A 20,684-nucleotide genomic window follows, 5' to 3' on the forward strand; every position below is an offset into this window, starting at 1 on the left:
TGTGTGTGTGTGTGTGTGTGTGTGTGTGTGTGTGTGTGTGTGTGTCGATATATATATATATATATAAATATATAATACACACACACACACACATATATATACTCATATATACTGAAAGAAATCGATATATTGATATATCTATCTCGCGGTGACGTCTGATCTCTCTCTCTCTCCTCACTTCGTCAAATAATCCAATAATCGGATAATCAAAAATTCCAACATGCAATTTTAGAAACGGTAAACTATTTACCGAAAAAAAGATTTCATAAAATTGTATTTGTTTAAAAAAATGTAATGCAGAATTGATTTTTGATGCTTATAATGTGCTAGTTTGGACAACTATTTAGCTGCAGGTGCAATAAATATACAACGTTAATTCTTTCTTCATAAAACTTTTAACTTTTAAAGGAAAACCTAGGGGTCTCGAAGGAGACCAAATGGATCACTCGCGTTTCCCTTGCGACACGGAATAGTCGTATAGAATTTATCGTTTACGATTTTTGTCTTGTTGCTTTTACTGTAGTGCAATACTTCTACTCAATCGTTCGTTCACTCACGCCTCTACGTCTCACGAAAGATTTGAAGGAGAATTCAAAGGGAGCAGAGAGAACATCAAAGATACATCTAGACGATACAAATGATTGCTCTTTGCTCGCAAGGATCGCATCTAGCACAAGCAATCATTTTTTTCTCATAAAAGAAATGATTTTTAGTGATATCTTCTCGTAAAAATGTGTATTTCTTAGTACTAAAGTACTGGAAGAATTTTAGAAAAATTAAATTAAATTTTTCTTGTGTGAAAACTAAAAATCATCGCAAAATTACATTATTGAATCAAGAACGGAAATATTTATTGACTTACCAATTAAAATAGTGGTGGTGCAGAATCACGATGAAAACTCGTTCGTCATCTTTGACATCTGAAGATGTACTTGACGATGCGTACTAGATTGCGTATCTTTGCGATCACCTCTTCTTGCATGAGATTAAAACACATAGCGATCAATGCCATTCCTGAAAATACGAAAATACATATTACGAATAATTTGATGTCTCTGTATAATGATCGGTATCGAATATTAGATTAGAGCGTGATTTTAAGCATCGCGGATATTATTGTTTCAATTGTTGCGTAAATTGAGAGCGCCGCTCGTATGGAAGCGGTCGAAATATTTGGAAGCACTCGAATATTTTTCACGAAAAATCTGCACGGCAATCGGATATTGATTAAAACGAACTTAATACGCTCGCAGTATGGAAAGCTGTATAGCAACGGATGAAATCGCGTTGCAAGATTTAAAGCGGTTAATCCCTTTTAAAACGATTGTCTTCGCATCGTATAACGTTAAGCATCAAAAATTCTGTGACAATCGGATTACTCCTTAAAATATTAAGTATTTTTTACTCTAATTTTACTATCGATTAAAATACATGATTAAACCGAATGCTTTTATATTTCTTTAGTCCATAACGTAATAATAATAATAATGAATACGTCTTATTTATAAGGGAACATTTAATTTTGAGTAGTTGAGAGAATTTTCTTGATAGAAGCTCTGAAATTGATTTTTACATGTAAATAATAAGAAATGAGTCATTGTATACGTATATGTAAAGCTTACCAAGCATCAGATACATAGAACACATGATGAAAGACAAATCGATGCCTTGCCCGGAATAGAATTCGTCGCCAGGAACAATATCGCCGAAACCTATAGTCGACAAAGAAACGAAGCAGAAGTAAGAACCATCCAGCATATTCCAATCCTCCCATGTGGAAAACAGAAATGCGCCGCCCCAAATATATCTATCGAAAGCAAAAAATAAAGTACTGTCAGTTCCGGACCATTTTTCTGGCGATTCTCCTCAATTTTCGATAGAAAGTGACATTAAGTTTAATCGTGGACCATTAAACTTGTAAACTCATTCTCGAACTGAACATCAGTACACACTTGAAATTGCAATATAATGCGCCCGGAAATTATATGTAATTTTTAGTTAACCTTAATAGTATTTTAATTTGGATTGAAAAGAATGTGGCAATTTTTAATTTCGAAGGTTATAGATACTTACAATTTCTCATATTAAATAATACCAGAAAGAATTGTAAAAAGATATTTATTTCATATTAATTTTTAAAAAGTAACATTATACTAGATATATCTCTTTCTCTTTCGAGTTATTTACTAAAAAGAACTTAAAATACCTATTTAAAAAAACTTTTCCTATCAAGAGGAGTAGAATTTTTATCATTTTTTTCTTAAGTAATTCATTTACCTGTTATATGTTCTTTAAAAGTGATTCTTTTAATTAACCCTATTTCTCTCTATTATCTCGCTCGTCAGATACTCACCCCACCATAATAGCAAGACAGAGAGTTAACGGCACCGTGACGTGCTGAGGATCGTAGCTGTCGCTCTCGTCGTCATCGTCTTCGTCATCACCATCGTTTCCGTTAACTTCACCGTCGTCTCTAGGTAAAGTTTCTTCTACATTCAAGCTCGACGTATCTACCTCTTCGCCATACGTGCTAACAATCTACAGACAAATGTTCTTTGAATATTCTCTGTTTGGTATCCTAAACGTATCAGAATTCGCTTGTAACAATAAGACATTAATGTCTTTGATATTGAAAAAGATTTGATTTAGCTCGGTCTTCGTTTTAGAGAGATTTCGAATATTAGAAATAATTCTGAGAGAATTTGTGTGAAAAAGACTTGCTCTCTACTACTCCGGATTGTAATTCTGGTTGCAACGATCGTCTTACCTGCCACCGTTCTCTTTTCGCAGCCGGATCATTCGATATCTCCGACGCTCTCGCGCTTGCCGCATCGTACGGTCTTCTTCGACATCTTGAAAAATCGATCGAGATTAATTCGACGATGACGGTTTTAAATCTGATCTTACACTATCGAAAAGGATAGGTACTGAAAAGATGAATAGAAATGTGACACATGATACTGTGGAAAAAATCGATAGGAATGTGACACATTTTTACGACAAGCAAAACGGTCTTACTTGCACAAGCAACAGCGGGCGTAGGTCCACTTGAAGCTTCTGGCCAGAATGTCACCGATATTGCTGAGGTAGAGAAGAAAAAGCGGCATCCCTATTATTGCGTACACTATAGTCGCGACTTTGCCCCATTTCGTCTTGGGACAAATGTTGCCGTAACCTGCGCAGTTAAACGAGAACACGGCAAGTGAGTTTATCGACAAGCTTCGTTGCCTCGTCTCGATTCTATTCCTTGCTTTATATCATTCTATACGCGAGCTGATTCATTTTTTATTAATTTATTGCCTGCGGTGTTTCGATAGAAACCTGCTGTATTGTATTGCTCGAATTATTAATTACGCAAATACACGTGAGTAAAATATTTTGTCCCAAAGAAAAAGGCAGAATATACCGTATGTCTGAATTCACTTTCATAATTAAAACAAGAGTTTCTTGCTGTATGGATCTTGTTTATCCAAAATATTGTTGTGTTCTAAGGACAATTTATTCGTGCATTTAGACAAAAAATGTAACTGATATCTCGATACAGTTAAATTTTTACAGTTAATTTAAATATTTTTTAATTACTATATTTCTGCACAAAGTGATCCGCACTATTATTTATTAATGCAGATCAAGTAGCTTGTCCTTGGATAGTTATAAAAATTTTATTATCGCAGCGGACATAAAGTATCAATCATCTTCTTAGTTATTCAACCGGACGTTGTTTCAACAGACATATCCGTGAGAGTTCGACCGCGTGTGCTACTGAAAGTTTCAGTTTTACCTCGTGGGAGACGTAAACAATCCCGTGGAATCTACTCGAACATTTTCATGTTTCATAAGGTGGCGAAATGTGTTCTATAAACCGAGCAAGTAAAAATCTTTAAAAGGAAAAGAAATATCGCAAAATTTTATTCGCAATTTCATAAAGAGGAAATGATTTTTTCACGGAATTATAGAAGAATCAATATTCATACGAAGTTTCGGTCGCGAGGACTAATTGTAAGCAACAGTGTCGTTCGTTAAAGCAAATTATTTATTCGTGTTTATTTGCATTCGTTTTCTCTCGTTGCAGACCGAATTCGACTTTTTACATTGACTTTTTTCCTTCAAAGAAATTCCTCTCTCAAAAAGAATCCTCCTATCTGGCATAATAATCTGGCAATCTACCGAAGACTATTATCGCGATCGAGTTATGGAGTAACGACTTTTGTTGATATTTCCTTGTTTTAATTTAGCCTCTATTTCGGCCATTTATCATTCGTAAAGGGAGCAAAAAGTATGCACCAACAAATTTCAGTGCAGTGCTAAAAAAAACTGTCGAACTGATGTACGATATCAGAGACGAATCCGAGCATGCCTTGTAACCGAGTAAAAGTCGCCACGAAAAAGGCTTGTTCAGCTACTCTTTTTTCCGTGTACGTGCACACAAAATGCGCGAAATAGGGAAGTAACAAAAAGGGGAACGTGATACGAGGATATATATTCAGCATAATTTTTGAGGAGATCTACATGTCGAATTTCAGCTTTTTGCATACAAAATGGATAATTCTAGGATGTACGAGACGTAGATTTTATTTTCGAGATCTCGTCTCTTGGATAATCTCATAATGACAATGCGTTTTTTCTTATCGCGATCTTGCATCAAACATGGCTATTGTGCAGTATGTACAATGTATGAACATTTATAAAAAAAATTAAAACTTTCAAAAATCTGCATATGTAAATAAAAAGTAACTTTTCACGAACAATTAACCATATAATCAATTTAAATAAAATATCAAGTCATTGTCAATGTGAGCCAACAGTAATTGTTCGTATGTGAATTATAAGTGACTTTATTAAAAATCATACAATAATACAAATACATTATTTATATATATAATTTATTTTTGATAAGCATGTCATTCAAAATTGGCTGTTTAATAGAACATTATTATTACTTCGGACAAAATCGAAAACCGTGTTCTTTTTCCTCTATCGCTTCTTTTCTTTTCGCACATTTTGAAGGGAGGAAAAACACCGACCTCGTTAATTTTCGAGAATCGACACTCACGCCGATGATTTACAGCACAGCCGAATCAGAATCAACGTCCGACGTCCGATTGCGCGGGCGCGTCTTTTAGCGACGATAAAACGGACGCGACCGATTATATATGACAGCGATAAAACCTCTACAGTAAATGGACGCGTTTAAAGCTGCGTCTACGCGAACTCTGCGAATATTCCACACCCACGACGACGTTTTATAGCGTGCACGTTACGCTCTTTTTGCGCCAAAAACGGCCCCGAAATGTACGCGCGGAAGGTAAAACGCGCTAAAAATAATTCTTCCCTTTTACACATTTAATTCAACATAATGTTTAATTTCTCTGATACCTCTCTGATAAATATGTTTTAGCACAAAATTTTTAGATTGGCAAATTGGGTGCGTTTTTATCGATTTTCTTTACCTGTATGCCGTTAACTTTATCGTCAATGAAATTGAAGCGAAAAATAGAAATCGTGATACGTAGCGGTAACAATTTATCCTCTTTATACGATATCTTTAATTTGAGAGTGCGAATTGTGCGAGTATGTTCGTTCATACGAAAATTATGTATCATTCACGCATCACACACACGTCCATAAAAATCCTCTCATGCAATTTGCAACGAGTCGATCAGAGTCGCGGAATCAGCCGTATACCGATGCAACGTCCAAAACTCTGCACGGCAGAAAGCGTCGAAAGCGATTTTCTCGCGCGTCGAATAAACATGTGCCATCGCAGATGGCATGCAGGCATGCAGTAACTGATTTTTCAACGTTATTTTTTAATGCCTCTATCGGGGAACGAATACACGCAACACCGATTTTGTTAATCTAATAATCGAAAGATATTGCGTCTCGATACAATTTTTTTATTCATCTTTCTAAAACTCTATTGTTATACAAAAATTGAAAAAAAGGAAGTAACTGCAATATGATGCTATTGCAAGTTGTCTGCAACTATAATCCAAATCAAAAGTATCGAAAAATACTATAAACATAGATTGTACTCATTTCAATGAAACAGTTAAAAAATAATATCTACACTCTACATTTCTTGGAATGAAATCTCACTCCAAAAAAGTTAAAGTTATGTTACTATTGAAAAAGAATGAAAAATTTGTTTGAATAAGAATGGCTGTTTGTCACGCTTTTTTTAGAATGAGATTCGCTCCAAAACAAAGTGACAATTTGTCACTCTTACTTAAGAATGCACATTTTTTATTTCTTTTTCCAATAGTGGCAATATTTTAACTTTCTTAGAGTAAGATTTTTTTACTCCAAAAGAGAATAAATAAAATAGAAATTGTTTTATTGTATACACACCAAAAGTAAATTATTATTATAATAATTATTACATTACATATTATACGTAATATTATTGTAACATGTCAAAAGTAAGTTATTATTATAATAATTATTACAGTACATTTTTTAATTTTACAAAGAAATGAAACGGATTATTTGACGTAACATAATTATTTTTATGATACAAAGACTTCAGAGTCTCACCGTAACTAAAATATTAAAATGTTCAACAAATTACAATTTTATTATATGTATATATATGCAAACCATCTTTTAACATTAAAAGGATTAAATCCTCGACAGAGTCTTCCCTTAAGCGACCGCAAATGAAGATGTTACTTTTATAGTGCAAACTCCATTTTACTTCATGTTGATATACGAAGCTTTGAAGTTAGAGAAGCAGAAGAAATTTAAGAAAAAGGTTTGTAAAGAAACAACATGCTCATTAAATAAAGACAGGTTTATGCTTTAAATGTTCTAGCCTCCAATTTCGTTAACTACTTTTATCCTAAAATGCGAATGGAAAATGGAAAACGGAATGTTATACTTAAAGAATGTTACTTAAAACTAAAATAATGCTTTTATATTGTACATCTTTTTCATAATAATCAAAATGCATCAAATATTATTTATTAAATTATATCTACGATTCGAGTCCTAAATAAAGCGGAAATATTTAACTACATCTTGATGGAAATATTTTTCGTTATTTTTTAATCGCAAATATAGTAACAAAGTTCTTTATACAATTTTGAACTCGCCCTTTGAACAATGTAATATGCGCACGTTTCATAGTCGGAAATGAAAGCGGAAATAATGGGCCATGCACGCGAAAATTAATGTCGTGTTATACAAGTCGACAAATACTAGTGCATAAAACCACCGCGTATACATGAAGTGTTTCGGGAATTCTGGTTTTATTCTTAACAATCTAAACAACAAATAATATCAGACAATTTTTTACATTGTATATTGAAATACTGGTAACATAGAGTCATAAAGCATTCAAAATAAAATATTAGACTATTATGATATAATTAAATGTAATATTCTTTAAAAAATTTCTAGCTTTATTTCAATTCACACGATTGTTATTTCTTTTAAAATTTGTATTAAAGTGTATTGTTGGTTTAGATTTATAAGATTTTTTATCTCGACTATATCAACTATTCTTTTAATGAAAAGATTAATAATGATTAATAAAAACAATCAGCGATGACAATGCAAATTAACAGAAAAAATAATTCGAAACCTTTTTTGGTATACGCTGAAATATTAAATACTGTAAATAAATGTTTCTTCTACAGATAATATAATCCTACTCGTTATATATAGTCGTGATTAATTTCAACAAACACGAAATTGCTGTTTTATTGGCTATTATAGCGTGAAACGTTAACAATTACATCACATCAATTTTTTTCAATTTATATTAAAGTTTTTGCATAAAAATATGAATTATCGAATGTGATATAACAGAGAATTTGATGTTCTCTTTCGACTAACTTTAATAGAAAATTTTATATTTGCTTACGTACATACGTTTTCTTATAATCGGAGGATCTCACAAAAACGGTCAAGTATTCTTTTATCAAAAATTCCGATACGTTTCTATTGTGACTGCAATTTTCTGTGACTTCTTTCGTTCAAAAGATCTTACTTTGAAATGTAAAATTTTATTTCTATATATATAAAATGCGTGCGTGAAACATGTAGAAAACGATTTGAATAACGAAAATCTTTAGATTCATCGTTTATATTTTATCGCATTGATAAGTTAGATGTAACTACAGTTTAAAAATAAGAATACATTAAAAAAGTATCAATATACGTATAATTGGCAGAAGTTACGTAACTAGTTACTTTCAAATACGCAACATGTTTGAAACTTATATATGTATTTTAAATCTAAATTCTATACTTTTTCCATGAGAGAGAGAGAGAGGACAAAAGTCTTTTATAAATTTCTGAACTTTATTTTGTAAATTTATGAAATCTAGTATTGATCTTTATCGATGAAAAGAGAATAAAGAGAGATATATGGGAAGCAAACATGTAAGCTAGCCATTATTGTTCTCCAAAGAGTGGAAATGGCATTTATGAACCGTTTACCAAAACTGGAAAAATATAGGCAAGTCATATATTACTTTAATTATTTAAAAGACTTATCGCATATGAATAAAAATGAATATCATGAACGAATCGCAAAATATTTTATCAACTTTTAAAAAAATTTGGCGTGTAAAGTATGACGTGCAAAATATGATCAAAATTCACGCAACATGTATATAAAAGCAATTGAGTAGTACGGCTGAAGCATGTGTGTGCATCAAAACCTAAGAGAGATAGGAAGTTCTCGACATGGCAGAATGGAACGGCGATATGTATGAAACGTATGGAACGAGACCCAAGTTGATCGACGAGTTATGTTACGTATCGCCGTTGACATTTGACTTTCCGGTCGTTTCACTCGTACAATATTTTCCCCGGCGTTTTCAACCACGTAACCCGGAATATGTATTGTATGTACTGCGTGCGATTTCTTTTTAAACTTTCAATAGTTTTGTTAAATATTAAAATCTCCATTTCTGCAGGCTTTACACACTCATTATTTGGATACATCGAGTTTATAAAGCCAGTAAAACATCGAGTTAAACGACGTTTGTGTCCACAGCGGTGTTACATAAACCACTGACGACTATTAGGTTATTATTGCCAAACCTAAATCCATCGTTAAATGAATAACAATATACCGATGTCGGCATTTACAATCTCGAACTCAATTAACTGACGATGTTTATAGAAACGTCATCTAATTTCGCGGATGATGAAGGTAAAGTTTTTTGTTGTCAATACGTGCAAGAGAACCTATTCATTATCATCGATTTTATCGCGATTATGTAATCTCGAAATGGCGAGCGTTAAGTAAAATATAAAAGCACAAAGACTTTTTTATACGGATTCTCTTAAAGACGTCGCAAAAAGCGAGTTTAATCGCAAATTCTTTGAAACTGAGCTTTTCATAATTCTTGACTTTTAATTCACAATTTAATAATCAAGGTATTAAAATTAGTTTTTTTAAGACCAACAGAAACGCATTTAAATATTGGATATATTAGATATGTGTACTTAATTATTAAAATATCAAATAATATAATGTTACGTTTAATTGAGTCTTAATTTGAAATTTCACGAGATAAATGGTGATATATATTTTCAGATCATTTCGTGTGCATTCACACGTAAAAGCTTTCATGTTAAATGTATATCAACGATGTGCATTTAGTTTTAACGGTGTACATGATAATTCTAAAACGCTGATAACCATGTTGTGAAGCATTGCGTGCGCCGCTAGCGATGTTTATCATTTTCACTAACTGACAATTTTGGCAGCCAGGATCACCTGATTTTATCCTCTTTCGTTTCCATGATGATTTACTGCAACACGCCACGACATAAATTAACATGATATATGCACTCGTCATATCATTCGTTTCCATTCGTGGCGGTTTAAAGTATGTTTAGGTAGCGCATGAAGCAGATTGGATTATGACCTTAAAAATTGAAATAAAATAATAGAAAAACTGTTAATTAATATCTGGTAATAAAGTAATATACCTAATCTGCAATAACAGAAAGGAGAGAGAGAGAGAGAGAGAGAGAGATTTAAAATAAAAATAAAAATAAAAATAAATTTGACGACTCTCCGCAAATATTTTAAAATTATTCTCAGGTTTGCGGATGATTGATACAGGATGTAATTAATTAGAAATCTCGAATGTCAAAGCGTTTTGTTCATATCGATTTGAATGGCATTATCGGCATAACGACATGCTTGTCTTGCCACGCACGTAACAGGTATCACGTGCCAGACGTATCAGGGACATTAGTCCGTTTGGGTCGGGCCTCCGGCCAGAGAATTATTGGCGATTAACCAAAAATACGGAAACCGATATTCCGCGCGTACTTGTGCGTATACGTTTATTTCTCCATCTCGAGCGACGAGGGCAACCGACGCGACAGTGTCGTCGCGTACGTGGTTAGCGATCAATTATCGCGAGGATTAATCGCGGAAGGTTTCATCGCGGCATCAATTTATCGGCTTGTCAAGAAGTTTAACGGCAAAATGATTCCCTCTGAAAATTAATTATGCCCGTTGCCGGCGGTGTCGGACAATCGCTGTCGCGCTTGATTTATATCGCGTTATGCTACCAACTATTTCCACATCCCCTTGTGATACTATAATACGGTTATTATACCTGAAACTCTTGATAATCTGCGAACGAGCAAATAACAATGAGCAAAAATGTCAATCGATATCTATATGTTCAGGTAAATTATCAATTTTTCCATTCTTTGTACTTTCGAAATAAGACAACTGAAAGAGGCGAAAAAGTGAAATTGTTTTACATAGTAAGTTAATCTGGAATCGACATATCAAAGGAATCGTAACCTGCAATCTCGATCATTTTATTTAGTCTGTTATTTGAGCGCACATATAATGAATAAAATACATATACTGCAAGAATTGTTATAAGTAAAATAAGAATATAAAAGATTCAGTATTCCATCTTTGAGAAAATGTTACATGGTAATTACATTTTTTATAAACTTCTCAATATCCGCCAATTCCTGTTTCAAAAAATTTCAAATTGATTGCTCGTAGTTTGATAGTATTAAGGTCACGGCACATAAAAAACTTATGCAGTAAAACATAAGCATATTCATCAATCACAGTAAAGATCGTATAAGGTCATTACGTGAGTAGTAGGAAATCCAACATTGATTTCTTTACTGTTTACATTTACTGCTTAAGTTTTTTGAGTGCTTTGGTCTTTAAGTTTAAAAAAAATATAGGAACGAAGTGTTTTATATTCTTGCTTTTATTTTTATTAAACATCCACATGACTTATTTCTTACAAGGATATAAATAATATAAAATTAATCACACATTTTTTTTGTATTTTTGTTAAATAAATATTATCTTAATGCGAGGATAGTTAGGTACTAAACTTTTATCTCAAATACACAGAACATGTCATATAAATTTATATTGTAAAGCTGATTTTTAGACGGATATATCTTTCTATTTTTGTATCAAAAATTCATGATAAAATTTTATTTATAATTTTATGCAACGTAATATGAAAAACATTTGGAAAATCAGAACAGATATAATATATTAAATATATATTTAAGTAATGCCTCGGAATATGTAAAATTATAAGGCATATAAAATATTATCTACAAGTCCTAAATCTGACGTAAATCTGACGTACCTTAATTATGAATAGATCGCCTAAATAAGTTTAAACTGAGCATCAAATTGGAAAATGGATTGAGTGATAATAAATCGATCATCGTTATCCTTATATTTGTTTTTATTACATATACATATATGATAATAATGATTTCTTTTTCACGTGTATCTGAATACCTCCAATACACGTTCAAATCCATCATGATCTTTAATATAGAGTGCTGACGTGCGTACGCAATGCCAAGCACGACACGTCTGTTACCATTTATTCAACGAGGCTCTAATCGGCAGATATCTCACGTTATTATTGTTCGAAACATAATCATTTAAAGAATTAAAAGCTAACAAAAGTGATCGACGTATCAACTCATGTATATTTTATTTACGGTGTACGTAGATACATACCTGCACTCTATTATTAGTATCATTATTGTAACATAAAAGAAATATTTTGCTACCAATTATTTTTTACTTATGTTTTACAAAGATACGAAGCCTACTAATTGTAAGAACAAGATTTTACAATTTTTTTTTGCTTTTAAAAGTATTGTAATAAATAAAATGATCTTTTCTTGTTCACAGTGCAGATATATGTTTTCATGCTTATATTTGATCTTTTAGAAGCAATATTGCGTCATGAGACCTTTTCAGCTTCTTTTTTTACGAAGCTACGAAAGTGCGTAGACTGTATAAAAGTAGATTTTATACAATTTGGTTCTTAAAATATTATATTAAACAAAAATATCTGTAGTTCAACTACATTTATAGTGTAAATTAAATGAGATATTAAAAATGTTTATTTTACTTCTTTTTCTAACAAGAACGTTCTGTGTGTCTTTATTATATATCGCAAATACACACATTGTGATATGTTCTTGATATTTTAGATCTAATTTTAGTATAAAGAAATTTATCTCCAACAAAGGTCTCCATAGCCATTCCTATCTGATCCTTGATGATGAGTAACTCACGTAATTAACTGTCGCAATTAACGTATGATTAATTATAACTCTCACGCTTGTTTAAATTATATCGAAACAATAGCTATATTTACACAAAATACAAATCTAGAAAATAAATAATCGTGCTAACCATTTTAATTTGTCGCGTTATTATTTTTCTTTGAAAGCACAGTTATTTTATATAAAATATTTTGTGTCTTATTTTTCTCAAAGTTCTTGTTAACTCTGAACGATACACGACATCGTGACTATAATCAGTTTAAACTTTTGTCATCGTATTATATAATACCGCACCTCGTGTCGCATAATTTATATCAAAGTTTGAAATTAATTTTTGACAAAATTATGGATAAATTTTGGTCTTTAACAGAAAAAAAGTAAAATTATTATTAAAATATGTATTTATTACAGTAGTTTTCATTAGGTTTGTGCTCGTTAAAATTTTGGTTTATATGTGATGACATAAATGTGATAGTAGAATAAATGAAATTACTATAAGAAGCTTTTTCAGTTTGGTAAAAGATATTCAGATAACAAACCAATTACGCTCGAGAATGGGCTATGACTTCTGTTTCTCTTTTTTTAAATTCGAGGCTGAAGTATATGTATATATACATAAGCCAATCGATTTAACGACATTGACCGGGTTTTTGCAAATATTTGAAAAGCTTTTAATAGCATTATCTTTGAACGTACAATATACAAAGTAAGCGTGTTTCCATATGCATTTCTTCCTATATTTGCGAATACAGTAGATATATAATTTTAATCGAGTTTCGAGAACGGCAAGTTTGATAAATTGATATTCTTTTGTAACAGGAAATTTCTTTGTTAAGGATATGTTATAGTAGCGGTATAATATTTAAAATATATTTTTTCAAAATTTCTTTACGTTATAATTCGCGCAAAATAAAAGAAATTGACATAAAGATAAACGCAATTAATAAAAAGACACAGATGTTTAAACTTATTTGATTTACTATTCGCATATATCTCGGACTATTGCTTTAATGTATAGTATATTATTTAAAAAAGAATAAGTATGAAAAATATTAACTTTAACTATACATTTGAATTTAATTCCTTATATTCCTTTATTATAATACCTTACATCTATTGATGAAAATAATTGTATATGTGTGTGTGTATGTCTTTTTTTTTGCAAAATGCACTTTGCACGATGTCGTTGAATATTGCGTCTATTAGCGTATCCAGGAGATTAACTACTAACCTAATGGACACTAAAGAAATTAATTAATAGCAAAGTGGAACGTCGATCGTTGATGGTGACCATCAGCGATGTTCTTGCGATGAACGAACGAATAAATGAACGAATGAGCAAGTTTCCTCGATCCTGGGGGATCGAACGATCAGCACACGTTAATTAATTTCCGGCCTAACGAAGTCCTCGCCAGTCCGCAAATTCGTCGTCGTGGAATACATCGTAGACGTACGACAGGTAATTTTCGGTAATGATTCGATTCTACGAAGGACATCGAATACGAGGGAAATACAGGAAGTTCGGTTAAGCAATATAATCCAATTTCGCGACTTTCATCGAACACTGCACTCACGATTTTTCATCGGTTTTATCAATGTCGGTTAACTACGCTGAAAGCTAATAATAACATTGTCTTTGAGATAATTAATAAAAGAGAGACGTGATTTATAGAGATTAGCACTTTAAAAGTCAATCAATTATGAAAAATTTATATAACTTGCGACGAATTAATTTTAAATACTTATACATTTTTTTTTAACAGATACGTATTAACATGTATATACATATATTTAACATTGTTTTGTTGTCAAGTGATATCTTAAAATAGACGGATAATGTTGAACAGCAAGCTATACAATATATTAAAATAAAAAAGATACTAACTAATTTAATTATTTATTTATTGAATGATGTAATATCACAAACTGAATTGAGAGAGCTTAGAATTAATTAACTAATGTGCAATTCATCCATTTATGATTGCTATTTCACGAAGAGTATATCTTATCAATATCAAATTTTATTTTTAATTAATTTTATGTTAATTTAAAGCAATTGACTTTGTGTCGTGCCAATTGGCGAAAACAATGTTGAAAACTGAAAATAATTATCATCGTGGGCGCGTGCACGAATGAATAAAATTTACATTCCAGTCTTCATACGCAACCTTCCAAAATAGTTCCAAATGGTTCCGAACACATGAGGTATCAATTTATTATAATGGTCAGTATATTAATGATCAATATAATACCGAAATGCAATCAATCTTCGAGCAATTATAATTGTGGTGAATCCTATTAAAGTTATATAATTTAAGTGGTATAATTATATGATTAGTAGTGATATTATAATTATTTAATATTTATTATTCTAGCTGTCAAATGTTGTAAAATAATACAACATTTGATACAACAGGATTTGTGTTCGTTTTATATATCAAGGTAACATTAACCAAAATATTTATATCGAAAATAAATACTTTATTATTGGTACTAACTGCCTACTGAAAAAAATATTGAAATAGATTTATATTAGGAGAAACAGACATTTTAATAGAATATCACAGAAAATAATAGATATATATATATCTCCATGACCGTGAATACTTTCATATATTTCTAATTTATGCGATACCCTCATGAATCGCGCAATTCCTTTCGTGTAATTTCGCCGAGTAATCATGATTTATACTCTTTACGCACACACTCTCGCACAGAGTATACCGATATGGTGTAGCACGCACAACGCTGAGAACAAAGCCGCCATCACGTTAAAGTCATTAATATCACTTTATCCTTTCATTGCCGTGGCGCCGGAAAATGATAAATCCTACATCTCGGGATTCGTGGCTTGGATAGTCGTATCTGACTATTCGACATTTTATGTACATTTTTCTGTTCAATGCTCTAATTCGATCTTTTTTGAAATTTAGATGATTAGATCGCGATAGACTAAAAACAATGTAATATCATACATGCTCATGAAAATCAACAACACGAAATTCTTAATTTCATTTGTTTATTTTAATCTATGATTAAATCATACAGATTGATCTGATCTGATTAATCGATGAAAAAATTAGCCTTTTGTAAAAAAAATTGAGATAAATAAAAGCTAATTTATTTCGAATTACATATATCATAACAGTTTATCTTTAGATCTCATCTTAGATTAATTTTTATAAGAATTGTATTTTTTTTCAATATAAATATTTATTTAAACGAAAAGCTAGATTTTATAAAGATTTTTCTGAGGAATTTCTAGATATATAAGCGTCTAATGTATGGATAAAATATAAATATAATATTAAAAATATATGTATGTATAAGAAGAAAATGCATTATGAGATTGACATTTAGTGTCAATAAAAATAATAAAAAAATAATTAAAGTTGACAGCAAACATTTACGCCACTGACAAATATAAATAAATCAATCAATTTTGTTCTACAGTTGATGTAGAATGAGTCTGCAGTTTCTTTCTCATCGAATAAATAAAAGAGCTTAGTAAATTTCAACTATAAATATTTGCATCCTAAATATTTTGAAAATAACTTGAATATAAAATATATGGAATACAAAAATATTGAAAACAGAAAAAAACTAATAAATATTGTATAAATGTCCAACAGAATTTTACGAATATTTTTATTATTGTATTCTCTCTCTCTCTCTCTCTCTCTCTCTCTCTCTCTCTCTCTCTCTCGATTAACATCTTTTTCCTGATATTTCAGACGGACCAAGATTTATATATATATTTTTCAACTCGAAATCCGTCCGTTTTTACAATTTAAATTCATTTCTTTTATTTCAGGACATAGCTATTTATTTGGAGAATGTATTATTCACTAGAATTTCTAATCAAATTTTTTTACCATATTACAGAATTGATGTTCTTAACATCCATTACATGTGTTAGATAGATTTATGTATACATACAATACAAAAATTACTTATTTTGTTTTCACAATATAATAAAACAGATATCAAATTTATTTTATATATTTCAGCATAATGATTTATTCAAATAAATTGTGTATCAATATTCGGTCATGTGTGTGTTTGTGGCTTGCTAATTTTATAAAATATTATAAAGTTGCCAATCTCTCATACAACTTTATTGTTAAATACAAAATCTGAGGACTTTATCTCGAAACATTTTCATAGCCAGCATAAAAGCTTTTAATGAGATTAATCAGTCACGACGAGAGAAATGCGCATTAGCTAGGCATTAACAGGGCAAATAAGCATGCCATATTTAGTATGACAAAATATCCAGCAGCGTAAACAGTCTACAGTCTACATTTTTCAAAAATTTCTCTAACATTTACTCTTACATTTTTCATACCACATTTAATTCTTAAAGACAAACACGTGTGAATATATAAAAAATCTCTATACATTTAATTAACTTTACTTTTATATTCTAAAATTAAAATAAATTAATTTAAGAAATATAACTGAATTAAAGTATTATAGATACACTGTTTAAAATAATAAGTTTAATTATATTAATTTTCACTTGTAGACGTATGGTGGACTTTCTGAGACATGCAAGAATGTTCAAATTAACATTTTTGTAAATAAAAAAAAATTTTAATTTTAACATTCTTGCATGTCTCAAAAGTCCACTCACTATACATCTTTAAATTAAAATTAATATTTTACTTTTAAGGTTGCAAATAAATTGAAAACGATTTGATTGTACATGTATGTATATGTATATATATGTACATATATAAAAGAGTGAGACTCACCGATGGTCGTTATTACGGTAAGGGAATACAGAAAAGCACCGGCAAAAGTCCACTTAGTTTCTCTCATACCATTGTACCCATCTTTTATGGCTGATACTATCGTTGTTTGGTAATTCTTCAGAATGTCTCTTACTTTTTCCTTCCAAAGTTTTTCCGAAAACACATTTTCCTATAAGCAATATAAACAATGTCAAAATGTAAAAAAAAAAAGAAATATCGACATTATTAATAATAACATTCAATTAGTAAAGCAATGAAATCTAAACATGTGTGAAAAAATAGGTGGTTAATAAAACTTGCAAAAGATAAAATCTGTATACATCTACGTGTATGTTCTGGCGATATCATTCGATTCTGTTACTGCAAGAAATTATATCATGTAGCTCGATTCACGTAAATTTTTCACCTTAGAAGTAAGCTCCCAAAGAGTGGCGGCCGTCGAATTTCTTAGCTTGATAACGTCGCTGGTGACATCCAACCTGGTTTTACCCTCGATGTGGATGAATAGGAAGGCGCCGGCTATAGTGTAGCCCACTACTAGACACACGATGCCGACGTTACTGAAGAGGAATGCTATCAGCGTCCTGATCCAGTCGGCGATCCGCTCACCCCATGGCTTCCGTTTGCGTTTCCTCCGTCTTCCGCTCCGACCGCGATAACTTCCGCGCTGCCAACTCCTACTGGCTGAAGAACGGGACGTCCTATCCGTTTCCATCGACGATGACGGCTTCTCAGTGTCACCTCGATCGTATCACTTCCAGCGGATTCGCGAACATCACGCTTCCGTATCGCCGAATTTTCACTGAGTTCTCTTTCCGTTGTTTACGATATATTACTACGTGGGGGATATCCTTTCGCGAGCGACTAATCACGCGGAACGGTCACTTTAAATCTCTGATTCTTTGTTCCTTAATAATTGACGACTATAAAATGCCTATCGCAAGAAACCACCAAGTCACCACAAGAATTCACATTATTGCTCGAAAACCGCAGTCAAGTAATTGGCTCTCTCTTCGTTCCATTTAATTTCCATTAACATTATTTTACGATCGAAAGCCAGAGAAATCTCGTTCATTAATTTAGAATCTAATTGTCAGGAAATACGCGAGTCATTCACGCGTTGTATGTAAGATTTCTTCTTAAATTAATTTAGTTGGCTCCTTATCAGTCGATACAAAGATTAAGATGCTGACACTGAATTATGATAATTATGACCGTGACTGTAATTTGTTTTTTTAACTTTCAATTTTTCAATTTTTCACAAAAATGCATATATCAATTAATATTATTTAATTAATTTTTTTAAAATCAAAATTGATGGATTGTATATATTTAATTATTACGATTGATTATTGCGATAGCTTTATCAGCAAACAAAGCTTGTTGGCAAGGCACGTGTATGTCTGTTATAATGATTTGATACAGAAGAATGCAGCGCGCGTACGAGGAGACATACAAGAAGATCGCGAACTCTTATCTGCTAGCACTGATAGAGGCTAATGGAAAATTACGTTCGGCAAATTTAATGGGAAATGTCCGATCTTCGAGTCCCTTTTACTTCAGCGACAGTTGATTCTTGGAGTCTGGTATCGACTCGATCGTGGTCCACGGGGAATCGAAAACACGACGTTGTCTTCGCAATTGCGGTAGAGATGAGCTACTTGGCTGCTTAACAAAATCTATTGTAAAACTGTTTACGATCCCGCGAAAAATGATCGACATTTCCCCGAGGGCGTCGACGTAGAATGTAATAATCTGACTTTAATTAAATTCCTCCAATTTTCCTTTAATAAACTTATCACAAACTGAAAATAAATCAACGAAACAAGATTTACACATTGTCCAAGTTTCTATGTTTTAATACACAATTAATGTAAAATGTTTTACTATCGCGATTCTATAAATTTTTGACAAAATATTCTACTTTAATGTTTGAATCAAACTCTACCTCAAATTACGGAGATGGTTCATTATTAGGAAATGTTAATAATAAAATATAAGAAAAATTCACACCGGTCTATTTGCAAAAATTAATATGCAATATTAAAATCTGTTTTTTATTTTGCTACTGTCTCAATATCAGAGAGGCGAAATATTCCTGAATATTTATTTTCAAAATCTTTTATAATATAATTAATCGCAGTGCTGGTATCGATCAAAACTACCAATTGGCAATTTCAGTTTTTCTACATAGACAATAATCATGGATAAGATCGATAGTAAGATCGTATGGAAGCAGAATCAATTCTTGGAACCAAATCTGGGAATCAACATTTACCTCGTATCTCTCGTGCGCTATATCCATTAAGACAGGATTTCTGCGTTTAATTCTCGTTGCGAAAGCTATATATACATTATATATGCATATACTAATATATTAACTACTTAGATGATTATAAGATACCGCCACCACGTGTTGGAAAGACGCTTTACTTATTAATTTACAATTTTCGTTTCTTCTTATAAATCATTTTTTCTGAGAGCTTTATTGATATTTTCGTGATTAATTGAAAAAAGTTCGTGGCTTTTCGCGAAAACGTTGCACCTCAATTCCTCAAAATAATACAGTACGCGCACTATTAATTGTTTCGTTTTCGGCATCTGACCGATACTCTCGTTACATCATTATTACGCGTGTATACGTACACGTTGCAACGAGCAATTGATTTTCGAGCGATGACGTTGCATTGTGCACTAGGCTTTCGCGAAAAGATCCATGTTTGGCGATAATCGAGATGGAGTCTGAGCTCTAATTGCTGATACACAAACATACGGAGAGCAACCCATCTCGACCAAGTTTCTCCGAAAACTGATTTCTCCGTGGCACCCCGCGTCACGACATACACTATATCCCAAAATAGCGCGTCGCCGAAAATAACTGAGTTCAAGTCGCCTGGGTCTGGTCGTGCAGCCGGTCGAATTGTCAGACTTGTCGGACACCCGGTATAGACAAACCTGTTTCGATGATCCAGTTATGAACAAAATGTTAAAATTAAAAAAATGTTAAAATCTAGAAAAACAAATAAAATCTAAACAAAAATACATTTAGAGTAAAAGTTTTTTTTTAACGATATCTTTTCTAATTTAAAAGATGAATTAACAATATATCGTTTGATCAATCATTCACTGGTACATATGTATATTATATTTAGGCAAAAACATTAAATTTTTTAATAGAGAATAATTTTGTGATGCTAAGGGAATACGAAAGAGATCGAAGGAGAGAGAGAGAGAGAGAGAGAGAGAGAGAGAGGGACACGTCATTTCAGTCGGCTTTAAAATTTATGAAATGCAGATTTCGCCTGTGGCAGGATTGTTCATTCGTAATGGACGAAAGTTTTTAACGACTATTATTTCTTCTTTGAGTGGACT

General features: G+C 31.8%; 2 protein-coding genes across 2 annotated transcripts in view; both read right to left on the reverse strand.

The window, feature by feature from the left end:
* LOC108776030 (uncharacterized) overlaps window positions 1–918 on the reverse strand; it is a 22,408-nt gene extending 21,490 nt beyond the window's left edge. Inside the window, exon 1 of the mRNA XM_018542526.1 lies at window positions 863–918. The gene's annotated coding sequence lies outside the window, so the exon portion shown is untranslated. The remainder of the gene's footprint in view (window positions 1–862) is intronic.
* A 1,431-nt stretch (window positions 919–2,349) lies between these two features.
* Window positions 2,350–18,354, reverse strand: LOC108776031 (TWiK family of potassium channels protein 18). Its single transcript, XM_018542529.1, has 5 exons — window positions 17,719–18,354; window positions 17,313–17,481; window positions 3,019–3,175; window positions 2,768–2,852; window positions 2,350–2,538 (listed from the first exon to the last, which is right to left on the reverse strand). Exons 1-5 carry the CDS (start codon window positions 18,025–18,027, stop codon window positions 2,350–2,352), a joined length of 909 nt encoding a protein of 302 aa, XP_018398031.1. The 5' UTR covers window positions 18,028–18,354.
* Between the last annotated feature and the right edge of the window lie 2,330 nt (window positions 18,355–20,684).

This window comes from Cyphomyrmex costatus, unplaced genomic scaffold (genome assembly GCF_001594065.2).
Source record: "Cyphomyrmex costatus isolate MS0001 unplaced genomic scaffold, Ccosl1.0 scaffold332, whole genome shotgun sequence".
Classification (NCBI taxonomy): Eukaryota; Metazoa; Arthropoda; class Insecta; order Hymenoptera; family Formicidae; genus Cyphomyrmex; species Cyphomyrmex costatus.